The following is a 16,802-nucleotide window of genomic DNA, read 5'->3' as shown; positions in this document are numbered from 1 at the left end:
CCACTTTTGAGCATCGACTAGTTTCTTTTTTTAGACCTGCCAATGAAAATAGGAGTAAATGACCAACAGTGGATGATAGAGGCCATGTGAGCTCTGTGAATGCACTGTTTAAAAGCACTTTTCATGCCTGCCTCAGCTTACATACTCATCCCCATTAAGAATCTGGTCAAACAGAAGTAGCATTGATCCAGTGCCATAACACTAAGTAATGGAGCTCCCATTATACATGCAATTATTATGGTTACCTTTAAGGTATACAAGGGCTTTTGGGTTAAGCAGGTGTGGGGGTCCTATGAAGGATGAGAGAACACCTACACCTGATGAGCTAAGGAAGACTAAGATGTATCCATGCATTGGACATTCTAGTAGATGCTGGTAAGGTGCGTTTCCAAAGCAGACTGTAGACAGGTTAAATGTGTATCTACGTCGGTTTGATACAAAATATTCACATTGAAAAGAAGGGTAAAACAAGCTCAGTAAGGAAATCTAACAACAACATCCTGCCCATGGAAGAAGTAATGCAAAAAGAAGGCACACATACACACATCATGCATTAAAACACTGCATGCGGTATGTTGAGATCTGCATCAGAGCATTAAGTGTGGGTACGTGTCTGGTAAAGGGGTGAAGAAGTTAGATATAGGGGATCATTACGACCCTGGCGGTCTCCGACGGCCAGGGGTAATGTAGCGTCCGTACCGCCAACAGGCTGGCGGTACAGAGGCCCTTATTACGACCGCGGCGGTAGCGCCGCGGTCGCACCACCGGGGCCTGCGGTTTCCCGCTGTTTTAGCCCCGGCGGGGATAATCCGCCAGGGCAGCGCTGCATGCAGCGCTGCCCTGGGGATTATGACATCCCTACCGCCAGCCTGTTTCTGGCGGTTTGCACCGCCAGGAAGAGGCTGGCGGTAAGGGGTGTCCTGGGGCCCCCTAACAGGGCCCCGGCCAGCTTTTCATTGTCTGCATAGCAGACAGTGAAAAGCGACACCCGTCGCACGGCCGCAACACCACCGGCTCCATTAGGAGCCGGCTCCTATGTTGCGGCCACATCCTGGCTGGGCCGGCGGGCGCAAACTTGGTTTGCGCCCAGCGGGAAAGGCCGAATTGGCGGCCGCACGGCGGTTACCGCCGCCCGCCAATGCCGTAATGACCCCCATAGTCCCTGATCAGGAACTTCCTCATAGCAGGTAACCCTTTGCTCAGATAAACAATTTTTCTTTTTATTAATTGATTGGTTTGTCTCTTCCATCAGCACCTGGACACGTTTGGGTATTTGGGTGCTCAATAGATATTATTCAAATCAATATTTTTGAAAAATATTTGTGTCCTCTCTTAGAATAAAATACAAAATTATACAGAGACGTTTTCAGATTCCGGTAGGTGTAATTTCTGATTTGAGAAAAAAATAGCTTTGAAATTAGCTCACACAAATCCCTGGCCTCTCTCTCTCTCGCTGGTTAATACAGAAAATATTCCAGAAAGGAGCAACATTACTAATTTAACGATGAAGGAACAGGAGCTGATTTTTATAGAAAATAATTTAAGAGCAAAATACATGCGGTTTAATTCCCTCAGGAAACTCTGAAATCAAAACACTTGTATTTTTTAAACAAATGAAATACAGCACCAAGGAAGGTCTTTGTAAAGTTTAAACACAGAGTAACCTCGCTCCATTTATGGCTAATGGTGATTCAAACAGATGGACTCACTAAGTCCCCCTCCCATGGCAACTGAGAGAAACAAGTTAAGAGGGGCTACTTAAAGGTGGTTAAGAGTTCCATGCTATTTGCCAGACTATGCTGAATATTAATCTCTTAAAGTTTCTGCTGAAACAAACTGTCTTGAATATGAATCTCCTACATTTACTGCTTTACATAAACACAAGGCCGGTGGCCACAGTGACAAGCCGTAAGCACAATATTGGTAATCACTGCCATAGTCCACCCACATATTGGGCCAGCGTTCGTCCCCTCTACATTGATCCGTTCTATTCGCAGAGTATCAAGTAACCCATTGACACTGTGTGTGTGCCAAGCCTCATATCTGAAGACCAAGTGACATAACACATTGATTGTGATGCCCCTTCTGCGTGCCAAGCATCGGATTACAGCTCTGGAGGGATCTCAGTTGCCACGCAACTGAAAGGTTTACCAAGGCAAGCCTGCCAAGGAGAACTACAGAAGACAAGTTGCAAAGTTTTGTCAGCAGAGCAAGGACAAAAGAGAAGTACAGTGCAACATAGCTAATGCGATTCTGTTTGCAACTAACAAATAACTTTAGTCAAGGAAACATGACAGAAGGCTTTGTTCGGCAAAACCTTCTAACATAATTTTATTTTTGAAACCAAAAGTATCTGTCAATACAGTGGCCCTCATTATGACCGCCATGCGGTCACCGCCGCGGTCAGAATAGCCCAGGAAGCACCGCCAGCCTGTTGGCGGTGCTTCCGCTGCCCTCCACCCTGGCGGTTTCAAACCGCCAGGGTTGGAATGAGGGCCAGTGTCCCTTTGTAGGGTCCCCAAGCCCACGAATGAGTGAAAGTGATGGGCGTGAGTTGGGAGTGGTTAAAAGCCCAAATAGATATCAACAACTCAGAAAAGCAGCTCTTGCGCGCTGCTGTGCTCAACCTAGAAACCACCATTGACATTTTGATGCTTAATCCATCAATTGTCAGCTCCTACAGTAAAGCCTGACCAACTACTTAAAGCAACCAGGTTTGAAGAATGAAGATCTACACAATGCTTTTACTGCTCTGTTTTATATTGTCTTATAGTATGTTGTGTTATCTTAGTTTAGCGTTTCTTGTGCTATATTGCTATGGTAAGTAATTTTATATTACATTGGATTTGTAAAATTCCAAAGTAGCAAAATGATAGCATGCAGTATATTAATCCTCTTCCTTTGTACACAATTGTTTTGATTAGTGGTTTTATTATTCACATTCACATTTTCGTGTTGTTGCAAGTAGTAGTAGTAGTAGCAGCAGCAATAATAGCAGTACTAGTGGTATCTTATTACTCATGGTAATATTATTAATATTCTTATTCTCATTATTTTTATTATTATTATTATTATTCATCTGAACAGTATTTCCAATATCTTTGTTTTTAGGGAGAAACAGAAAAGCAGAGTGGCAATTATGAAAAATACAAATAAAACTGAGATAAGAGAGTTCATTCTATTGAGCCTGGGAGACACTTCAGTCATTCGGATTGCATTCTTTCTAATATTTTTGGGAATCTACGTATTGACTGTGATAGGAAATGTTCTGATTATTGTGTTGATAGGTTCGAGTCCTAATCTACAGACACCCATGTATTTTTTCCTTATTCACTTAGCAACTCTTGAAATCTTCTATGTATCTGTCACTGTCCCCAAGTTGTTGGAGAACTTCATTTCAGAAGAAAGATCAATATCCTTTGCTGGCTGCATCACACAGTTGTTTTTCTTTGGTTTCTTGGGTTCAACAGAATGTTTCTTACTTGCATTGATGGCGGTTGACCGGTACTTTGCAATATGTTTACCACTGAGGTATCATACTATCATGAACAACAGGATGTGCTTTCAGTTGGTGATTGCTTCATGGGCTTGTGGTTTCCTTTCCACATTGCTTTCCATTAGTTTGATCTCAAGTTTGCAGTTTTGTGGCTTCAATAGGATCCAACATTTCTTCTGTGACATTTCTCCTCTTTTGCAGCTGGCATGCGCAGATCCTCGAAATGCAGAAACTGTCATATTCCTTGTTGCTTCATTTATTCTGTTGAGCTCATCCCTTGTAACCATATTGTCTTACATATGGATCATAGCTACAATTGTGAAGATCCCATCCTCCTCTGGACGCAAGAAGGCTTTCTCCACGTGTGCTTCCCATTTGTCAGTGGTTGTCATCTATTATGGGACCATGATTTTTGTGTATGTAAGACCAACAACGTCTCAATCCATAGATTTTACCAAGGTCATTTCTGTCCTGTACACAGTGGTAACCCCTTTACTAAACCCATTCATATACACTTTGAGGAACAAAGAGGTCAAACAAGCATTGATGAAATGTATTTCACGTTATTGTCTCCTTTCAACCACTTTATAAATGAATAGCTGGAAGTTAGTGTTTTAAGTGAACCAATCTAATCCCCATTACATGCCTTCATGGAGCACTTGGCCAGTGCATAATGACCTAAAATCCTGATTCCATAAAGCAGTTACGTGTATTATGAGAATTACTATTTCTCAATGAACAGCACATGCTTTTTATCTTAAAGTTTTTTTCAGATAATCATCAGTAATAATAACAAAGCAATACAGGATTTTAGATCAAAGAATTTGTAAGAAGACATTTGCTTACTATGCCTCTGAAATATACTTATTGCCAAGAAAACCATAGCACAATATCCCAGGATATGGATGGTTTTCAGAAAAGGTTAAAGACATTTTTGATGCCAAGTAAACTTTATCCATTTGTGCTACATTTTGACCTAGGCTCAATACAAATGTTCACGGTTTGATTGTTTGTACTGAATTGCATTTTACTGGATTGGTTAGTCTGATGTTCTTGTATATTGATTACTATCAGAAGAGTTTGAAAACATGTCTTTTGATGTAGTATCAGCTTACTACTTTCTTAATACCTGTTGGATTAGGCTGAACACCGCTGGTCTGGTTTGGATTGAATTGGATTGGACTGGATTGAGTTGGATCATATAGGAAAGGCATAAATTAGATTGAATGGATTGAACTGAATTGGGTTGGAACTTTCTCTCAACATAGAACTAGATAAATGTCAGGCCTGCAGCATGCAAATGCTCTGAAAAGATCATGGAGATATGCAAAATATTTTTTTTGCAACATTACTCAGGTTTCTTAAAACTGAGGACATTAGGTAAGATAATTATTTTGTCTCTTTTTCTTCCAGATCTGTTTTAAATATAATAGGTACTAGATTATGACAGGATATTACAACTAAAATTTGACTTTTCCTCAAATCTCATAAACTTCAGCATTCCTCTGCCATAGGGAGTAGCCTATACTCTAATTTCGGTCAACTGTATCTGATTTGCATGAGTAAATAAAGGCCGTAGAAACTAGTGTTTTGGGGCATTTTACTTCCTCATAGTAGTAGCACGTTGAATGTCAATTGAGAAGGGGATTTCAGCTGCAGAATGTTTTAAAATGCTGGGACTTTAAACAGGATAACTTTTATTCTTTGTTCACTTGTATTGGATGCTCACATCAGGAAGATTACCTGCTCCTCCGTAGGATGTAGATATTGTAGACTCTGAGGGCTTTGATTAAACTATTTTGTAGAATTTAGAGGTGACGGACACAATGTACAGGTAGTCTCACTTACACTTTCCTCTTCTCCATTCGCCTCATATGTTTGGGCTATACATGTATTCTCTTCACTTCTAGATTTGATTGTGAGTCAGGGCATTAGATATTTGATAACACTCAAATATTACCATTTGTTTATCAAAGATAACGCAACTTCTGTGGTTCAAACCTAATATAGCCCCTGATGAAATATCTTGTTGAAGAGAAGTATGCATGAGACACAGAGAAAGTGTACATGGTGTACGTAAGAATTTGTTACAGAATTTGAAAGGCACCTTGCAAGTGAAACAATTTTTTACATCTGTATGTGTGAACTGGATGAATATTTTTAAGTTGGATAGCTCAACTCTTTCTCAGAAGGGACTTTCACTTTTCAAATCACTCTTTCTGTTTAAAGGAAAGGTTTATGAGCAAAATGTGCTAATTTGAACTCAAAGAAAGACAACACAAAGGCTTTTCCATTGAACTCTTCATAGTTTATAAAGACTGAAATCCCACAGACAGCAAAGCATATACCTAAAGCGGCCATTACGAAGCTGATTTGGACTGGATTGCAAAATACAAATTTTGTACAATAACTCTGTGGAAAAAGGTATTCATTTGCACCCACAAACCAAACATAGACGTTGTGTTCTAGATCTGAACTTTGAAGGAAAAACATAATGCATTCAGAATAGAGTTGGTCATTCCAACCCTGGCGGTCGGTGTTAAAGCGGCGGCCAACCCGCCAACAGGCTGGAGGTAAAAAAAATGGAATTCTGACCCTGGCGGAAACCGCCAACAGAGACCGCCACTTTAACACTCCGACCGCCACGGCGGGACAAACAAACAGCGCGGCGGTCACAGCCAACAGACAGGCGGGAGACAATGTACCGCCCACCCTATCACAACCCACCAATCCGTCACCTTTTCCGGGGCGGTAGCCCCGCCGATAAAAACACGGCGGAAACAGATATTTCGAACGGAAAACGCTCACCTCCATACACCCCACGAGGAATCTGGACAGCATGGAACCCGAACTACACATCCTCCCAGCTATTGTATTCCTGCTCCTCTACCAGGAGCACGAACGCCGGTGTAGAAGACAACGGTGAGTACTGCACCTACGACACAGGGGAGGGGGGAGGAGAAAACATTACGGGCACACACATACGCAACACACCCGCCCCCACCCTCACCCACTACAACACACACATCAATGCATAGCAACAACTCAGAGTTACACCCCCAAACGCCCCGGAAGAATGCAAATACAAAAGGAAATGATTATGAAATTTGGATTATATTGTAAGGCTGAGTATAAAATATATCAAACATCTATAACTATATATGTATAAATTGTCCAGTCCGATATGTGTATCAACCATTGTTCGTGGGCCACTGGGCCAAAACACATGGGCAAAGCCCACACAGGATACCTGAGTCCAATGGAGAGAACACTGCAGGGGCATCAGATAGGAAAACTACAGGCACCTCAGGGGGAAGGTAAGGGGGGGCACCTCAGCCAGATGAGTCCACGACGCCAGATCCACGAGGGGCCTCCTTGGCCACTGTGCCATCCTGGGGAGTGCAAAGCCACAGTCTCTCAAGTCTCTACAGTGGGTGGCTTGCCCACTGTGCCATCCTGGGGAGTGCAAAGCCACAGTCTCTCAAGTCTCTACAGTGGGTGGCTTGCCCACTGTGCCATCCTGGGGAGTGCAAAGCCACAGTCTCACAAATGGATGACAGACTCCACTGGTTCTGGAGCGGGACTAGTGCCCAGAGTGCTTCGTGCAGCCCTGCCCGACAGATGCGGGCCTGCCCCTTCTGCCAATGGGACTGCGGTTCATGAGATGAAGGGCCCAGCGGAGCGGTGCTTTAGATGAAGAGCTCAGCGGAGCGGTGCTTGAGACGGCGGTGCCCAGTGGAGCAGTGCTTGAGATGAAGGGCCCAGCGGAGCGGTCCTTGAGATGAAGGGCCCAGCGGAGCGGTGCTTGAGATGAAGGGCACAGCGGAGCGGTCCTTGAGATGAAGGGCCCAGCGGAGCGGTGCTTGAGATGAAGGGCACAGCGGAGCGGTGCTTGAGATGAAGGGCCCAGCGGAGCGGTCCTTGAGATGAAGGGCCCAGCGGAGCGGTCCTTGAGATGAAGGGCCCAGCGGAGCGGTCCTTGAGATGAAGGGCCCAGCGGAGCGGTGCTTGAGATGAAGGGCACAGCGGAGCGGTGCTTGAGATGAAGGGCCCAGCAGAGCAGTCCTTGAGATGAAGGGCCCAGCAGAGCAGTCCTTGAGATGAAGGGCTCAGCGGAGCGGTGCTTGAGATGAAGGGCTCAGCGGAGCGGTGCTTGACTAGAAGGGCCCTGTTCAGCGGTGCTTGACTTGAAGGGCCCTGTTCAGCGGTGCTTGACTTGAAGGGCCCTGTTCAGCGGTGCTTGACTAGAAGGGCCCTGTTCAGCGGTGCTTGACTTGAAGGGCCCTGTTCAGCGGTGCTTGAGACGGCGGTGCCCTGTTCAGCGGTGCTTGACTAGAAGGGCCCTGTTCAGCGGTGCTTGACTTGAAGGAACCTGTTCAGCGGTGCTTGACTTGAAGGGCCCTGTTCAGCGGTGCTTGACTAGAAGGGCCCTGTTCAGCGGTGCTTGACTAGAAGGCCCCTGTTCAGCGGTGCTTGACTTGAAGGGCCCTGTTCAGCGGTGCTTGACTTGAAGGGCCCTGTTCAGTGGTGCTTGACTAGAAGGGCCCTGTTCAGCGGTGCTTGACTTGAAGGGCCCTGTTCAGCGGTGTTTGAGACGGGGTGCCCTGTTCAGCGGTGCTTGACTAGAAGGGCCCTGTTCAGCGGTGCTTGACTAGAAGGGCCCTGTTCAGCGGTGCTTGACTTGAAGGACCCTGTTCAGCGGTGCTTGACTTGAAGGGCCCTATTCAGCAGTGCTTGACTTGAAGGGCCCTGTTCAGCGGTGCTTGACTAGAAGGGCCCTGTTCAGCGGTGCTTGACTTGAAGGGCCCTGTTCAGCAGTGCTTGAGACGGCGGTGCCCTGTTCAGCGGTGCTTGACTAGAAGGGCCCTGTTCAGCGGTGCTTGACTTGAAGGGCCCTGTTCAGCGGTGCTTGACTTGAAGGGCCCTGTTCAGCGGTGCTTGACTAGAAGGGCCCTGTTCAGCGGTGCTTGACTTGAAGGGCCCTGTTCAGCGGTGCTTGAGGTGAGTGTCCAGGTCAGCAGATCCGGCCATGGCATGTATGTCACTCGCAACCTGACATGTGGCTGGCGGGGCCTTCCTGCCCATCTGTCTATTCGCTTGCAGGGCCCTCCTGGCCTGCAGTACTGGGCCTCTGGGTGTCCTCCTGCACACCTGGAATGGGGCTGGTGGGGCCCTCCTGGGCAGCTGGCCTGCTGCCGGACTTGTCGGGCGTGCTGCCCTTGCCACCCTTCCCTGCTCGTCTGTGCCCCTTTCCACCCTTTGGCGGTGTGCCAGGTGGCACCTCACTTCCTGACGGAGCCAGGGTAGGGATTTTGGAGCCTGCTGTCTTTGGCCTCTCGCGCCAGGCACTGGCAATCTTGGCTTGCTTTTCCGGGGGTGGGCTGGCCGTGTCTTGGTTCCTAGCCGAACTAGCTGCCCTTGAGGGTGGGGGACTCCAAAGTCCTTGGACTATTGTCTTTGTAGGTCCCGGTTTTGTGGTGGCTGAGGTGCTGATTGGAGTCTTATGAGATGGACGGGGTGGGGAAGTTGTTGGAAAGAGGTTAAGGTTGGCAAGGAAAAGCAATTTAGAAAAAGAGTGACAGTAGGTGTAGTGGGTATGGGAGTGGAGGAAGAGGATGTGGTTGTAGGAGAGTGAAGTCTGGTGTCTTTGGGTGCAGGTGCTTGGGCTGGAGGCTGTCGTGAGGTGGATGGCTGTTGGCTGGGTGGCTGCCTGCGTTTGTGTGGTTTGGAAGAGGGGGTGACAGACACACTGGGAGAGGACACAGGGGATGTGTAAATGGTAGTAGGGGTGGTGACTGCACGTGTGCGGAGTGTTCTGGTGGGTGTGCTGGTGATGGACGTAGTGGCTGAAGATGTTGTGCATGCAAGTGTGAGTGGAGACCTCACAGGGAGGGAGGAGGGAGACGAGGAGGAGGGGGACACAGAGGAGGCAGTGGCTGTTGTTATGTCTGCATGTGGATGTTGCTTGTGTGAATGCTTGTGTGATGTGTGGTGCTTATGTCTGGATGAGCTTCCCTTGGGTGTAGAGGTGTGTGCAGGCTGGTCTGATGGTGTGTCTGGGATAGGCAGAGGTACAGGGGATTGGGTCTGGGTGGAGGAAGTTGGAGGGGGGAGGCTAGAGACAGGGACAATGGCTGCCGTCAGTGCTGAGGCCAGAGCGTTGATCGATTGCTGATGGGCAGCCTGACCAGAATGAATGCCCTCCAGGTATGCATTACTCCGGTGCACCTCCCTTTCTACACCCTGGATGGCATTCAAAAGGGTAGACTGCCCAACAATGATGGTCCTCAGGAGGTCAATGACCTCCTCACTGAGGGCAGCAGGGGTGACAGGGGCAGGGCCTGAGGTGCCTGGGGCGAAGGAGATGCCCACCTTCCTGGGTGAGCGGGCACGGGGCGAACGCTGAGGGGCTTCTGGGAGGGCGGTGCTGGTGCGCTGGGTGGCGGCTGTACCTGTTGTTGCGGGGGGCACGGATGTTGCCGCCACCACTAGGGAGCTCCCTTCAGAGGACGAGTCGCTGTCACTGACATCAGCACGTGTCCCCGCTGTGGAGCTCCCCTCACTGGTGTACTCAGAGTCCGTTACATGACCCTCCAGGGCCATGTGGGATGCAGCTCCCTCGTACTCCGATGCCACTTCTCCTCCGCCTGATGATGCTAATGCACACAAGAACAGGGAGACCACAAAAAGGGGGGGGACGACAGAAGAAAAACAGGTTGACTGCTACCGTTGGCGGACAATACAGACACAGCAGCCCCCTGCACTACGTCGCGCTGTTGGGCTCTACAGATGCAATTCCTGGGATATGGCCTACATGGCTATGGTCGACATCTGCACACATAGATGACACAGGGGCATGAATAGCTGTACTAGGCACCCTACAGAGGTGGGGGCGGGGGCATAGGGCCATGCCTTACGGAGGGGCCTAGCCTACAGTAATTGCCCTGGCCTAGGGATACCCACAGCCCTCCTCCCCCACCCAGACACCTCCACTGCGCGCAAAGATAGCAGAATGTGCTTGTACTCACCCCCTTGTGTCTGCTGTGATGTCCTCACGTGCCCATCCAAATCGGGGTAGGCCACCGCCAGGATCCGGGACATCAGGGGGGTCAAAGTACGACTGGCACCCCTCCTACGTTGGGAGGCCATCCCCAGCTGAGCCTCCGCCGTCTTCCTGCTCCAGCGGCGGATGTCCTCCCACCTCTTCCGGCAGTGGGTGCCCCGTCTGTTGTGGACCCCCAGGGTCCGGACGTCCTTGGAGATGGCACGCCAAATCGCAGCTTTCTGGTGGGCGCTGACCTATGTGACATGTACAGGGGGAGAAAAAAAATCATCAACTTCTGCATGCTCGATGTGAGTGGCCCCCCATCCCCACCCTTGCCATGTGGCACATGCTCTCATCTGTAGTTTGATGCATGCCTCAATCGCTCCCCTCCCCACCATCTTTCATTCACCCCACTCATCACAGGCATTGGCCACAAAGCATGCTCCCAGTGTACTTACCTGTTGGTCTGGAGGACCGTAGAGTAGCGCACACTGGGGGACGACCCCATCCACAAGTTTGTCCAATTCTTCAGAAGTGAAGGCAGGGGCCCTTTCCCCAGTCGCAGCAGCCATTGTCCCTTCCAGACCGAGGTCACAGCAGCACTTACAGTATAGGTCCTCTCCTGTGGAAGATCAGGTATCGAGTGATTAAGCTGATAGAAAATGGCGGTCAAGCCTGCGGCGGTGCGTACCGCAGCGGTGCGTACCGCGACCGCCAGCGGACATCGTCATTGGCTCCAGAAACCCATAGGGTTCAATGTTAACCAATGCAGCTTTGCGCCGCGGTCTTCGACCGCCTACCGCCACGGTGTGCCACGCCAGCGCATTGACCTCACATCCCATTGTCACACTTCACAGGTCAGGCAGTCGCCATTTCAAGGGCCCACATGGCTTAATTTATACTGCGTCACACATACCTAGGCCTTGTATCTACACTCATACACACCTTTCAATGCATCAGGGAATCTTGTAATGTGCAAGCTGTGGAAACGTACCTGTGGGTTGTTTGACTCTGTGGTCGCTGTTGCCCTTCATAGGCACCGTCCGCTGGGACATGCGAGGAGATGGAGGAATCTTCCCGTGTACAGACCGCTGGTAGACCTGTCGACAATGGAGGAACGACATGTCATACTGACATACAGGCTTGATCGAGCCACTATACAGGAACTGTGTGCCCAGCTGGAGCCAGACCTGATGTCACCCATCCGCCAACCCACAGGGATCCCCCCTCTAGTGCAGGTGCTGTCAATACTCCATTTCTTGGCAAGTGGGTCATTTCAAACAACTGTGGCCATGTCATCAGGGATGTCCCAGCCCATGTTTTCCAAGGTGTTGTCCAGAGTGTTGTCTGCCCTGCTCAAACACATGCGCAGCTACATCGTCTTCCCTGAGGTGGGGGATTTGGCTACAGTGAAGGCTGATTTCTATGCCCTTGGACATATTCCAAACATCATTGGTGCCATTGATGGGACACATGTTGCTCTGGTCCCCCCCAGCAGGAGTGAACAGGTGTACAGGAACAGGAAGAGTTATCATTCCATGAATGTCCAGATGGTCTGTTTGGCAGATCAGTACATCTCCCATGTTAATGCCAAGTTCCCTGGCTCAGTGCATGACGCGTACATCCTGCGGAATAGCAGCATCCCATATGTGATGGGGCTACTCCAGAGGCACCGGGTGTGGCTATTGGGTGACTCTGGTTACCCCAACCTGTCCTGGCTATTGACCCCAGTGAGGAATCCCAGGACCAGGGCAATGGAACGGTACAATGAGGCCCATGGGCGGACTAGGAGGGTCATTGAGCGAACCTTTGGCCTCCTGAAGGCCAGGTTCAGGTGCCTCCATATGACAGGTGGATCCCTAATGTACTCACCAAAGAAGGTGTGCCAGATCATCGTGGCCTGCTGTATGCTTCACAACCTGGCTTTGCGACGCCAGGTGCCTTTTCTGCAGGAGAATGGTCCAGATGGTGGTGTTGTAGTAGCTGTGGAGCCTGTGAAGAGTGAAGAGGAGGAAGGCGAAGAGGACGACATAGAGAACAGGGACACAGTAATACAGCAGTATTTTCAATGATACACAGGTAAGAGTGCACACAGGCATATTACATTTACTTAAAGACTTCTATCTCTCTACTGTCTGACTTTTTCCCCCAGTGTATGGTAACTGTGTTGTGACTTTCCCTTCCGTTTTCGTTTGTTTCCCCATGGACTACAGCTGTGTGACAGCGGTTTGTTGGCATCACAATGTGAATGAACATTTTGGCACTGTCATGTATAATACATTTGTTAAAATCACAGCCAGACTCCAGATTGTTTTGTGCAATAAGTGTGTTTATTCAAGTGCTCTAAATTGGATGGGTGGTTGCAAATGGGTGAGGGGTGATGGTGGAGGATTGTCCATGGCAGAGTCCAGACTATCAGAATCACAGGTGCATTGTCCAAATGCCTGTGGAAAGTGGTGCAGGGACAGTTTAAAGTTGGACAGGGTGACAATGTGGGACGGTGGGATGACAATCAGGGCGGTATCCTTTGCTGACGGGGGTCTTGACATCTTACTCTGTCTTCTTCCTGGATCTCAGGGCCCGCTTGTGGGGTGGTTCTCCTTCTGCAGGGGGTGGGGTTCTGGTGGCCTGTTGGTCTTGTGTTGGGGCCTCCTGTCCACTAGCGCCGGCGGAGGTGGTAGGCAGTTCTTGGTCCATGCTAGCGACAGGGGCCCTTTGAGGTGCAACAGTGTCCCTCAATGTGGTGATTAGCTGATTCAGGGCCACTACGATGGTACCCATGGCAGAACTGATGTTTCTGAGTTCCTCCCTGAACCCCATATACTGTTCCTCCTGCAGAAGCTGGATCTCCTGAAACCTGGACAGGACCGTGGACAACGTCTCCTGGGAGTGGTGGTATGCTCCCATGATGTTGGAGAGGGCCTCGTGGAGAGTGGGTTCCCTTGGCCTGTCCCCCCCCTGTCGCACAGCAGCCCTCCCAGTTCCCCTGTTTCCCTGGGCTTCTGTCCCCTGGACTGTGTGCCCACTACCACTGCCCCCAGGTCCCTGTTGTTGTTAGGGTGTTGGGTTAGCCTGGGTTCCCTGTAGTGGTGGACACACCGCTGATTGACGTGTCCTGGGGAGAGAGGTATGGGCCCGCTGGGTGGGTGCTGTGCTGGTGTTCCCAGAGGGGGGAAGGTCTACTGTGGGATGTGGCTGTCTGAGGGGAACCGACTGCCCTGAGGTCCCCGATGGGCTGGGCTGGTCATCTGCATCCAGGGAGACAGAGCTGCTGTCCTCACTGTGGGCCTCTTCTGGGGGTGGAGTGGACATTTGTGGACCCTCCTGCGCAGGGTGACCTGGCGTTCGGGTCCTGCAGGGGTATAAAAGTATGGTTAATGCTTCTGTGTGTGCCAATGGCGTGCAATGGGTGGGTGCCCGTGTACCCCAGTGCTGGCATTCCTTTGTGGGGGCTGTTGTGACGGTGGTTTGGGGGGGGCGATGGAGATGTGCAGTGGGCATGCTTTGGTGATGGGTGTCCATGCTTTGTGGTGTCATGCAGGGCTAAGTTTTGGGATGGGTGGGTTGTGATGGTGAGACATTTGCAAGGGGTAGGTGTGGTGGGGGTGGGGGTGAGGGTGGGAGTATGATTTGGCATGCAGGTGGGGTGGGGGGGATGAGGTAGTGAAGATTAGACTTACCAGAGTCCATTCCTCCGCCTACTCCTGCGAGGCCCTCAGGATGCAGGATGTTTAAGACCTGCTCCTCCCATGTTGTAAATTCTGGGGGAGGAGGTGGGGGTCCGCCGCCAGTCTTCTGCACCGCGATGTTGTGCCTGGATACCATTGAACGCACCTTCCCCCATAGGTCGTTCCACCTCTTCCTGATGTCGTCCCTATTTCTTGGGTGCTGTCCCACAGCGTTGACCCTGTCAACTATTCTGCTCCATAGCTCCATCTTCCTGGCAATGGTGGTGTGCTGCACCTGTGTCCCGAACAGCTGGGGCTCTACTCGTACAATTTCCTCCACCATGACCCTGAGTTCATCATCTGAAAACCTGGGGTGTCTTTGAGGTGCCATGGGGTGGTGTGGGTGATGTGTGGGGTGGATTGTGTGGTGCTAAGTGTGGTGATGTGTATTGTTGTGTTGTGTGAAGTGCGTGCTAATATTTCTGGGTGACAGTGAATTGGGCGTCTGGGTGCTCGGATGTCTTTTCTCGGTGCGTGGTCCTGATTCTGTAGAAGTGGGGGTTTGTGGGTGATGTGGGTGTGTGTTTTATATTGTAATGGGTGTGTGGGAGTGGTGTGTGTATGTGTATCAGGTGTGTGTATTTCGAATTGTCCAATGTGGTAGTGTTTTGTACGAGTATGTGTATTTCGAGCGCGGCGGTGTGTACCGCCAATAGAATACCGCGGTTGAAAGACCGCCGCGTGGATTCGTGTGTCGTGATAGTGTGGGCGTATTTCTGTTGGCGTGACGGTGGAGGTTTGGTCATCGCCAGTTTATCGCTGCCCTTTGGTGTGGCGGACTTTTGTGGATGTCGGGATTTTGGCGGTTTCACTGTTGTGGGTCTGAAAGACCGTGGCGGTTTACCGCGACCGCGGCGGTGTTATGGCGGTCTTCTGTCTGGCGGTAAGCGGCTTTTACCGCCGAGGTTGGAATGAGGGCCAGAGTCTGTAAAAATGTTTTATAAGAGACAGTGAATAATAAGGAAAAGACACACACAGTGACAAATTATTAACAAGGCTAAATCTGTGTTTAGTCAGGTAGGAGATGCATGCAAAAGAGAATATTACTTGATGCAAATTGTTTGGCCTTCGGAGGAATAGTAATTCTATTGCAGGGGCAGGTTACTTATTCTAGATGTCTGTAAAGTAGAAGAATTGAAGAGCCTGATTTAGATGCTGGCATAGGGGAATACTCGGTCACAAATGTGACGGATAACCCAGCCATCTTATTATGTTCGCATCGATATCCTATGGAGATCGTAATAAGGTGGGCAGGATATCCATCATGTTTGTGATGGAATATTGCCGCCATCAAAATCACAATCAGGCCTTAAGTGTCCTTTCTTGTCCACACTTTACAAACTATTGAACAAAAAAAGTGCTCCACACGGACGGATCATTGTATAACAGCTATTTGGAGAACATACAGGTTCTAAATAAAAAAAAAAAAAAAGACAAGGCCCTGTCTTCTATCTGAAAACCCTACTGTGAGTACTCGGGTACTATGGGACCTGATCACAAAATGTTTTGACTGATATACTTGTGGTATTATGATAGCAGATTCCTGGAGGCTGTTATCTGCAACCAGTATGTTTGTATATATTTGTTGTTTTGAGTTTTGTCTCTGTGTTGATGTATTGTGTTTTTGGTTGTGTTGTACTTTTTGCTGCAATATTGCATTGTTTTGATGCTTATGCTATAGTTGTTGTACTGCATTATGTTTTCTCTGTTTTGCTGTACTGTTTCCTGTTAAGTTTTTATTTGTGTTCTGTTGAGATTTGTTTAAAACGTTATGGTGGCAAACAAGCATTTAGCACTGTCTAAGGTGGTAAAATACCAGTGCTCAAGATCTTCAACTGTAACACTAGTCAGCTTAAAACTGGGGCAGAGACCTACCTTCAATTAGCACTTTCAGTTCTCACTTTATATGGTACCAACCATGTTCCGTTCTACCTCATGCAACTTCTTTTGCCTCAAATATTGTGAGTGATTTGTCTTAACAAATGTACAAAGTAAACAGCCTTGACCGAAATCAGTGAAATAAACACTTAATAGAATAATCTTTAAAAAGGATTATGGGGATCATTATGCAGGCTGGTGGTACATACCTCCATATTATGAAATGGCGGTTTGGCTAAAGCCAAACCACCAATGTACCACACCGACTGCCACGGCAGTAATGACCACCGGGCTGGAGACTTCACTCTCCAGCCCGGCGCCCGGCACTTGCCCGCCTGCGGGATTCTGACGCCGCCCACTGTCATGGTTTTCGTGGCTTCCTTACTGCCAGAAAACCATGGTGGTAGGCACTATAAGTGACAGGGAATCCCTTCCCAGTCACTGATAGGGGTCTTTCCTGCCCCGCTCTTTCCCTAACCAGGTTCCCTCCCCACTCACCCCCTTCCTCTCTAGCCCCCCTCTTTATACACGCCCCTTCCTGCACACACGCAAACACACACCTATACTACCTTTCATGCAAGCATGTATACATCCATTTACACACACATCGACACACACTTACATACATACACACAGACATGCATTCACACAACTC

General features: G+C 49.1%; 1 protein-coding gene across 1 annotated transcript; it reads left to right on the top strand.

Moving 5' to 3' along the window:
* The first annotated feature begins 3,139 nt into the window (after positions 1-3,139).
* On the top strand, positions 3,140-4,087 carry LOC138301593 (olfactory receptor 6F1-like). Its single transcript, XM_069242110.1, has one exon. The coding sequence runs from the start codon at positions 3,140-3,142 to the stop codon at positions 4,085-4,087; it is 948 nt and encodes a 315-aa protein (XP_069098211.1).
* The last annotated feature ends 12,715 nt before the right edge of the window (positions 4,088-16,802 follow it).

Source organism: Pleurodeles waltl, chromosome 6 (assembly GCF_031143425.1).
Source record: "Pleurodeles waltl isolate 20211129_DDA chromosome 6, aPleWal1.hap1.20221129, whole genome shotgun sequence".
NCBI classification, from domain to species: domain Eukaryota; kingdom Metazoa; phylum Chordata; class Amphibia; order Caudata; family Salamandridae; genus Pleurodeles; species Pleurodeles waltl.
This window is presented reverse-complemented; position numbering and strand designations above follow the sequence as displayed.

Bases quoted from the DNA above. Each gene is read 5' to 3' on its own strand.
- LOC138301593 (XM_069242110.1), top strand. From the start codon at position 3,140: ATGAAAAATACAAATAAAACTGAGATAAGAGAGTTCATTCTATTGAGC.